At 52.5% G+C, this 9,348-nt stretch overlaps 2 protein-coding genes across 3 annotated transcripts in view; both read right to left on the minus strand.

Moving 5' to 3' along the window:
* Positions 1-298: 298 nt before the first annotated feature.
* Positions 299-2,959, minus strand: INHBE (inhibin, beta E). Of its 2 annotated transcripts, XM_011926035.1 has the most exons (3): positions 2,684-2,959; positions 1,828-1,918; positions 299-1,568 (listed from the first exon to the last, which is right to left on the minus strand). In XM_011926035.1, exons 1-3 carry the CDS (start codon positions 2,804-2,806, stop codon positions 811-813), a joined length of 972 nt encoding a protein of 323 aa, XP_011781425.1. In that variant the 5' UTR covers positions 2,807-2,959; the 3' UTR covers positions 299-810. The 2 variants fall into 2 exon arrangements, with proteins under 2 accessions (XP_011781425.1, XP_011781424.1); XM_011926034.1 differs by lacking the exon at positions 2,684-2,959 and having other exon boundaries at positions 1,828-2,504.
* Positions 2,960-7,469: 4,510 nt separating this feature from the next.
* Positions 7,470-9,348, minus strand: part of INHBC (inhibin, beta C) — a 21,969-nt gene continuing 20,090 nt past the window's right edge. The window contains exon 2 of the mRNA XM_011926036.1: positions 7,470-8,215. Coding sequence (XP_011781426.1) covers positions 7,470-8,215 — 746 coding nt within the window. The remainder of the gene's footprint in view (positions 8,216-9,348) is intronic.

Genomic DNA, 9,348 nt, shown 5'->3' on the forward strand with positions numbered 1-9,348 from the left:
AAAAAAAAAAAAAAAAAATTAGCTGGACATGGTGGCGTTCCCCTGCAGTCCCAGCTACTCCAGCTACTCGGGAGGCAGAGGCAGGAGAATTGCTTGAACCCAGGCGGCAGAGGTTGCAGTGAGCCAACATGGTGCCACTGCACTCTAGCCTGATGACAGAGCGAGACTCCGTCTCAAAAAAAAAAAAAAAAAAGAAAGGAAAAAGAAAAGAAAAAAGAAAGTATAAATGCTTGTCTCCCAGTGGGTCCTGTCCCCTGGGAAAAACCAGGGAACTTCTTAGGCTTAGTACCTCTCTTTTCTGACTCCTGTTTCTGGGGGTCCTCTAAGCATCCTCCCTCAGCGCCTTGCCCATCTCCCTCTTGACCCTCCCTTAAGGCACTTCAACAGGCCTTACCCTGGGCCAGCCTGCTTACCCTGATTCAAGCCTGCTGGACCATCTATCTGCTTCCTCCTCCCCTCACTTGGGGACTTTCTCATCTTGGGAGAGGCTAATTTTTCTCTGCCTTCCCTCCCTCCCTCCCTAATCCCTGACATCTTACAGGACTTAGGGTAGGAAAATCATGCTTTCTGGGTAGACCCCTTTAGAAGAAATGCTTTACCCATCTGCCAACACATCAGCCAACCTGGAACAAGCCAGAGTCTCAGACAAGAAAGTACCCATTTGGGTCCCATAGGGGTCAAGTGAGTCATACTGCAAGGTGGTTGTTGGGTTGGGGTGTGGATCAGGAATCTGATGCCTCCAGCTGCAGATGCCCTGTGCCTGGGAAACTTCATCTTGGTCTCTTCACTCCAAAGCCCCAGGTCCTCTTGCTAGCTGCAGCCACAGGCCTCCACCACCATATCTGGCACATCCGTCTTGACCACATTGCCATTATGATCCAGGTAGAGGAGAGAAAGGGGCCTTCGGGCAGTAGGGACACAGCAGGAGGTACTAGCAGGCCAAGGATTGTTGGCTTTGAGGAGGCTGAAGACGGCAGAATGGAAAGAGGCAGCAATGCCCGGGCTGCCAGCCAGGTGGGGAGGGCACTGCCCACTGCAGTAATTCAGCTGGTACCCCTCGGGCTGCAGTATCCAGTCCCGCCATCCCAGTTCCTGGAAGTCTACGTAATGGTCTCGCCTGCAACATAAGGGGGTCTCAGGCTCACAGGTGGGGGTCCTCCTCCTGGCCCGACCTGCTCCAGGTTCATTGGTTCGGATCTTAAGCTCTAGGAAGGGCTGCTGGTGTCCTGCTGTGTCCAGGAGCTGCCTTGGTTGTCCAGTAACTGTGCTGTTGTTGCCTTCTAGGGGTCTGCAGTCTAGTTGCAGTTTCAGGACACCAGACTTCTCACCCCTCAAGCCACTAGAGGGCAGAGTTAAGGCATGCCAGCCCAGGTTGGTGATGTGGTGCTCAGTCAGAAGGGTGCGGGACCCTTGGTGCCTCCTCCTTGGTCCCCATCGGAAGATCCTCAAGCAAAGAGTGCCAGGAAGGGTGGGGAGCACGTGCAGCCACAGGCGGGCATGGTACAGGTGATGGGACCGAGGAGTGGACAGGTGAAAGGTGAGCAGGGAGCTGTAGGCTGAAGTGGAGTCTGCCCGAAAGACAGAGAAGGGAAAGAAAATGTGAGCAGAGATGAAACTCTCCTCTGAGACTCCCCCAGCCCTGCCCACTGATCTCCCTTGAACCCACCTTTAGAAAAGTAGAGATTGCTTTGGGTCCTCTGCAACCAGTCCCTGCCCCACCTCCTCCTTCTTCTGCCACACCCCACTCCCTCTGGTGCTCCTGCCAGGCTCCCCTTCTGCCTCCCTTTACCTGTCTGCTCTCTGCCTGTTGCTCTCTCCATCACCCACCTGTGACAGTAGCAAAGCTGATGACCTCCTCCCCATTCCCTGGAGCCACACTCCCCGGCTGTAGTCTCCGGAGGGCTCTGGTCAGCGCTGCCTGGGGTGGAGGATGAGTTATTCTGGGACGACTGGTCAGGTGCAACCCCTCCAGGATTTGCTGCTTGGCTAGCTCCAGCACCAGAGCTCGTTCTGCTTGGGGTGCCAGTTTGGAGCCCCCACAGGAGGAACACACAGACCCTGTCCCCTGTGCCCGCACCAGTGTCCACAGCAGCACCAGCCAGAGCTGGACATCAGGGAGCCCCATGCTCCTGGTGAATGGCCCTGGTTCGGGAGCCTCGGATGGCAGTTGCTCCGTCTGTTGAGTCTGATTGCTGGGGGCCAATGAAGGCACAGTGACAGCAGACACCACTGCCACACCCACCCTTAGCCAAGGGTAGAGCCACCTGTCTTCTATTGCCTGGGACTCAGGAAGACTGAAAGTAGATCATCTGATGGATAGCTGTGCTTGACCCTCACAGCTCATGTCTGGCTACTGACCTCGGGCCTCTTCAGAGCCAGCTGCCTGGGGCTTCCAAACCTAGTGGTCAGCCAGCTGACCTACCCTCTGAGTCCCAGGATTGGCCAGCTGTGCTGCCCATCAGGCCCCTGCAGGGGGTGGAGGTCCTCCTCCCCACCAGCTCAGGTTTCACCATCTGGCTATGGTGACTGGGCCTGAAGTAGGGGTATGGGGGTGGGGGGGTGTAATGTGGACACGCATGATGCAAGAAAGAGGATGATTTCACATGCTCAGTCCCCAAGGTCTGGAACTCGGGGGAGGGAACGCCTTATGAGCCAGGTGGGGAAGGGCAATTTTCCCTCATACCTCTAGTCTTTCTAGCTTCACCACTGCTGCAGCAGTTTCCATGAGGCAGCTGTGAGCTCCAGTGGGTATTTCTCTGGGACCCTTAGGCCAGAAGGAAAATTCTGGTCTCTTTATTTCTATCATTGGTGTTGGGACAGGGGTGAGGGGTTGGGTGGGTCGGAGAATGGAACCCTCTTGCTCAGGCCCAGATGGCAGTGCCACGAGGCACAGAAGTCACCCCCTGACCCTGCCTGTGCTGGCCGCCCAGAGTCCAGTTGGCCTGGAGCATGATGTGGAGCAGGGCCAGAGCCGGGGGGGCTGGGGCGGGGAATGTGTTCCTGTGATGTCTGGGGAAGCCCAGAGAGGTGGTGGTGGTGGTGATGCAATCTTGCACAGGGCAGAGTCCATCAGGACTGTCAAAGGGCATGACACTTGGGAGGGCATATACCCAGCTGCCACTTCTCTTTCAAGTGACTGTGAGAGTTGCCTAAATTTGGGGCATCCTAGAAGTAGTGCCAGGTCTCTTTTTTCTTAAATTTTTGAAATTTAAATTTTATTTTATTTTATTGAGGTAAGGTCTCAATCTGTTGTCCAGGCTGGAGTGCAGGGGCACAATCATTGCTCACTGCAGCCTTGAACTCCTGGGCTCAGGCAATCCTTCTGCCTCAGCCTCCTTAGTCGCTGGGACTTCAGGCGCATACCACCACACCTGAATAATTTTTAAATTTTTCATAGAGATGGGGTCTCGCTATGTTACCCAGGCTGGTCTTGAACTCCTGGGCCCAAGCAATCCACTTGCCTTGGCCTCCTAAAGTGCTGAGGTTATAGGCATGAGCCACTGCACCACCCTTCAAGCCTATTAATGGGGGTAGAAAATGGGAGCTTTAAGAGCTATTGACAACAAAGCAAGGCGAGTACAGCAGTCTTGGTTTCCAGTCTCAGCCCTCCTGACCACATTTCCTCACTGGCTTTATTTTTTATTTTTGAGACAGGGTCTCACTCTGTCATCCAGGCTGGAGTGTGGTGGCCTGGCTCACTGCAGCCTCGACCTCCCTGGTTAAGTGATTCTTCCACCTCAGCCTCCAGAGTAGCTAAGTCTACAGGTGCGTGCCACCACGCCAGGCTCATTTATTTTTTATTCTTTTGCAGAGACAGGGTATTGTTGTATTGCCTAGGGTGGTCTCAAGCGATCCTCTCACCTCAGCCTCCTAAGGTGCTAGGATTAGAGACATGAGCCACTGCACCCAGTGCTCACTGGCTTTAAATGGGGGGACCCAGACCCCTCCATCTTGAATTCATGAGGGTGGGCCTCATGCTAGCTTTTCTCCTTATGCCCCAGTTTCTCCAAGAAGCTTGACGGGCAGAAAGCTGTGGGGGAAGTGGGTGTGATTTGGAAATGCGTCCTTACTCCACTTTGTTCATCTCCCCTCTATTTAGATGATGGGGGCTGTCAAGAGAGACTATTAGATCTGGGGGACTGGGGTCCTACTTGGAGGGCTGGGCCCCAGTACCACCAGTGTCCACCATGTGGCAGTGCCGTGCCTCTGGACAGCAGCTGGCTTGTAGCTGGCTGGAGCTTCTCAGGGACAGGGAAGGGGCAGCTCTGGGAAATGGAGCAATGAAGAGTGCTCCTCGACCTCTCCCTCTGGGGACCCTGCCTCACCCACAAGAGACAGAGACACGCTGGTTCCTCTGTTCTTTCCCCATCACACTGCCAGAGAAGAGAGACTGTCTTCAGGATCCACATCACTGCTACCTTTGGTTTTGGACCTCCCCACACAAACACGTGTCAATGGAGCTTGGTGATGTACCAGGCTCTTCCTAGAACCTCAGGGCACTATTTGGTGGGGGTGGAGTGGGATGGGGGCGCACTGAGACACTTAGATCCTCCTGTCCACCCTGCATTTCTCCCCACATTCTGAAACACATTTAAGAGCTCTGTCCAGTGTTCTCCTCAGCTCCCAACTCCCATTCTGTTGGTCGGGCTGGTAAATGACAGCCCTCTACCCTCTCTGGTCTGGAACATCGGGTCGGCAAAGCGGAGGTATCTATCCATGGTGATGCCTCAGAAGGCTTACCTGTTGGTATCAGTAGGCAGTTGGGGAAGTGACAAGAAGTGGCTGCAGGAGTCACTGACCCCATCTCTCCCCACCCTCACTGTCAGGTGCCCCCAATTTCCAGCTCTTCCCACCTCCTTGCTGCTGCGCCTGGCCTGGCCCTACCTCCCCACTGACACTTACGTCAGAGCTCAGCTATAAATACGCTCTTAGCATCTTAGTCACTTTTCCCAAGAAGTGCTCCTGGGTTATAAATACCCCAGCCATCTGCCTCACTGCCTGCCCTACCACCAACCTGGTTGGGGGCTGGGGGATAGCGACAGGCTTGGGGGTGAGTAAGGAAGTAGAAGACAGGCTTGGGAGTGGGTAAGGAAGTAGAATAAGCGAAACGGGAGTGGTTATCTTGCTCAAATGAGAAAAGCCTGAAGGAGTCCAGAGGTAGGAGCTAGGAAGCTCTAGGAGAAAATGTTTGAAAGAGGCAGACCCACTCTTTCCCCTTTTTACGAAAGGCAGAGCCAAAACAGAAAGGGAATAATGATGATCCTGTTTTTATTTAAAAGTAGGCTATTTTGGGCGCAGTGGGTGGCTCACACCTGTAACCCCAGCACAGTGGGAGGCTGAGCGAATCATGAGGTCAGGAGATTGAGACCATCCTGGCTAATGCGGTGAAATCCCGTCTCTACTAAAAACACAAAAAAATCAGCCGGGCGTGGTGGCGGGTGCCTGCAGTCCCAGCTACTCGGGAGGCTGAGGCAGGAGAATGGTGTCAACCTGGGAGGCGGAGCTTGCAGTGAGCCGAGATTGCGCCACTGCACTCCAGCCTGGGTGACAGAGTGAGACTCCGTCGAAAAAAAAAAAAAAAAAAAAAAGGAGGCTATTTTGTTCATCATGGATTTTTTGCATTAATTTTGACTTTTAAAAAATTACATTAAAGTCCTATCTTGATTAATAAATTGTTCACCACCCCCTTAAAATTTAGCCCCCCCTCCAGGTGAATGACTCACTTTGCCTTACCCCAGTCTTGGCCCTGGGAACTAAGCTGTAGTTGGGAAGGAGGTTAGATCTGGGGGCCGGGGGTGTGTGGGGGAGACACCAGAAGGTCTCCTTAGATTCTCTTTAGATGAAGGTCTCCTCAAGTCAAAGGTGGAATAACATCCATGGGTTGCTCAGGAAGCCCTTGAGCTCAGATTTACAGTCCCCCAGGCAGTCCTTTTCAGACTTTCCCCTCTAGGGTTCCTATTTCAGGGACCTCTTACCCTCATAGGAGGGGGTTATAAGCTGAGCAAACACAGACATCACATTTACCAAAGAACACATGGGTTTTGCGCAAACTCGGCCTTGGGTTGCAGACAATATCGACCTCGTGGTTCAGGACTGTCCAGCCAAAGGGAGGAGATGTGGGGGAGGAAGGGCAAAGGTCTAAAAAAGACCCAGTCTCAGAGCAAATGCCACCCTCTCCTCCTCCAGGCCTTCCTCTTCTCCCTGTCCCACTCCAGCAGCCCTTGCCTATTCCAGCTTCCAGGCAGGATTCCCGGGTGGAGCACTGGGGGCGGGTGAAAGAAAGGCAAGTCAGAGGTCCTGACGGGCAGCTCTGAGCGTGCCTCTGCCTCCCACACTTGCGTGCCCACAGCTGGTCAGTTTACTGGGTGACTAAGCATCGGTGCCTAAGAAAGAAGAGGCATAAAGTGTGAGATGGATACAATAGCTCAGTCCTGAGGAGACCATGTGAAGAGAGAGCAGAGCAGGCAGACTACAGCATAGGCAGGCAGGTTCTGTGTCATCTGGGCGGCCAGTTAGGGCCCTTGTAGGAGCTAGAGGACCATTCAGCTGTCTGGTTTTGCTTCATCAAGAGAACTTAGTGAGGGAATTATTTACAGAGGTATAGGCAGAGTTAAGGGAACCAGTAAGAGATGTTGAGGCCCCAGGGACTAGCAAGATAGAAAGCCTTTAGGACCCCCTAGTGTTGAAACAGTGATAGCAGAATGTAGGCAGAGTTGGGGCCATGGAAGCGGGTAGCCAGGCTACTAGTGTAGGGACACAGAATAGCCACAGTTACACAGAACCATGGCACCTATGCAGAGAGGGAGCAGGGATAAGAAATGCCCTGACTTCAGCAGGAAGCCAGAGGGCAGGGGAGCTCAGGTGATAGAGCTCAGGCAAGTCAGCCCTTAAGGGCACAGAGAAAGGCAGAGAAGGACAGAAAATGGATGAGGGTATGCAAAGAGACCTTTAGCAGTTCACCTGGACAAGAAAGAAGGAAAGGGGCTCACAACAAAGAGGAGGGTACGTAAGCCTCTATTTTGGGCAGCAGTGATCTAAACTTTGGTGAATCCGAAGAAGGGGCTCTCTGGAGATCCACAAAAATCGGGGAAAGGGGCTGTGCCAACTCATCTTGGAGTGGGGACCATCGAGTAGAAAGGACAGGAAAGCATAGTGGGTTATGGGGTCAATTAAAGGTGAGATAAGGGTGTCTTTGCCTGGGAACCAGATGGCCTTGCTCATCGCTGGAGATGGGTCTGAGTCCCTGGAGTCAGGGTTAAGCACATAGGGTAGCAGGATGGACCATGCCCTAGGAAAGAGGGTAGTGGTCAGGAAGATGGTACAGTGACTCTTTTTAGATGAAGGTTTCTTCAAGTCAGTCCACATTCTGGACGGAGAATGAGGTCATTCCCTCCTCTCAAGGAAGTGCACTTCTGTGGGGGAGTGTTTTCCCACACCCCCTTGGGCTGCCCATACGTATCACACATAGACTAACTGCACCCACAGGCCTCTACTACCATGTCAGGTATGTCAGTCTTGACAATGTTGCTGTCCCTGTCATAGTAGAGCAGAGACAGGGGGCGCCGGGCTGTGGGTACACAGCATGAGCCCCCTCCAGCGGTGCCTGCAGCTGTGTTGGCCTTGAGAAGATTGAGCACTGCAGTGTGAAAGGAGGCCGCAATACCAGGCATGCCGGCTACATGTAGTGGGCACTGCCCTATGCAGAAGTTCATGGCATAGCCCTCAGGCTGGATGATCCAGTCGTGCCAGCCAATCTCACGGAAGTCCACAAAAAACTCTTGTCGACAGCACATCCTGGACCCTTCTTGGCAGTCGATGCCTCGTCGGTGAATCCGGTGTTTGCCCCCAACTCTCACCCGGGCTGCCACAAAAGGCCTATGGGCAGTTCCACCTAGGCTGACTGAGCTCTGGGCTACCTGGCCTTCAGGTACCAGCTCCAGGGTCAGGTGCCCCTGGCTGTAGGCAGCTTGAGCTTCAGGCCCCAGGAGGAGCTGATGCCAGCCACTGGCATCCACCTCTAGCAGGTACTGAGTAGCCAAGGTGAGGTTGGTATTATGTGGACCCAGCACAAGGACCCTCACTTTCAAGGTCCAAGTGGTATTGGAAGGGAGCTGCACAAAGAACATGAGACTGGCCTGCTGGACCTCCCTGTCACCAGCAGTTCTATCAGAGGAGAAGCGAAAATCAAGACGAGTCTGGTTGATGGTGGAGAGGCCTGTGGATATAAGAAGTGTCAGTCATTGCGGCCTTCTGAGTGTCACTTCTACCAACTATTTCTGTATACTCAGCATTCTTGAGCTGTCTATAGCACTTGGCATTTGCTACAGTTTAAACATGTCCTCCAAAGTTCGTGTGCTGGAAACTGGATCCCCAGTGCAGTGGTGTTGGGAAGTGGGGCCTAATGGGAGGTGTCTGGGTCATGGGAACACTACCTTCATGAATGAATTAATGCCCTTATCTTGGGAATGGGTTCCTTATAAAAGGATAAGTTTAATTCTCCTCAGCCCCACCCTCTTTTTGCCCTTCTGCCATGGAATAACACAGCAAGAAGCAAGAAGGCCCTCGCCAGATGCCAGCCCCTTGATCTTGGACTTCCCAGCCACCACAACGATGAGTTAATACATTTCTGCTCATTATAAATGACCTAGTCTGTGGTATTCTGTTATACCAGCACAAAATGGACTAAGACAGCACTGTTGACAATCCTTTCCTTCCTGAAAATCTTTTCTCTCTTGGCTTCCATGACACAACTCTGTTATAATTCTTCCCTCGTTTTCTTTGCTGGCTTTTCTTTCTCTGACCATCCCTTCAATATCAGAGTTTTCCAAGGTCTGTCTTGGACTTCCATTTCCTTCTAGTCTACATTAAGGTAGCTCTTAATTAGACTCATGGTCAAGCAACACAATTTTTTTTTTTTTTTTTAGATGGAGTCTCACTCTGTCACCTAGGCTGGAGTGCAGTGGTGTGATCTCAGGCTGGTCTTGAACTCCTGACCTCATGATCCACCTGCCTTGGCCTCCCAAAGTGCTGGGATTACAGGCGTGAACCACCACGTCCAGCCAAGCAACACAATTTTTATGTTGGTGATTCCCAAAACTGTATGCACAGACCAGGCCATTTTGCATATTTGGACTGGACATATAGATTTGGAAATCACCAAGCTTCAAGGCCTAGATTTCTAACTACTTACTCATGTCATATGAATGTCCTGGCAGCACATTTAAAATCAATTGGTCCTAGATCTAGGTGTAGTAGTGCATGCCTGTAATCCCAGCTACTTGGGAGACTGAGGTAGGAGGATTCCATGAGCTGAGGAGTTCTATACCAGCCCGGGCAACATGGCAAGAC

This window comes from Colobus angolensis, unplaced genomic scaffold (assembly GCF_000951035.1).
Source record: "Colobus angolensis palliatus isolate OR3802 unplaced genomic scaffold, Cang.pa_1.0 Scaffold67, whole genome shotgun sequence".
NCBI lineage: Eukaryota > Metazoa > Chordata > Mammalia > Primates > Cercopithecidae > Colobus > Colobus angolensis.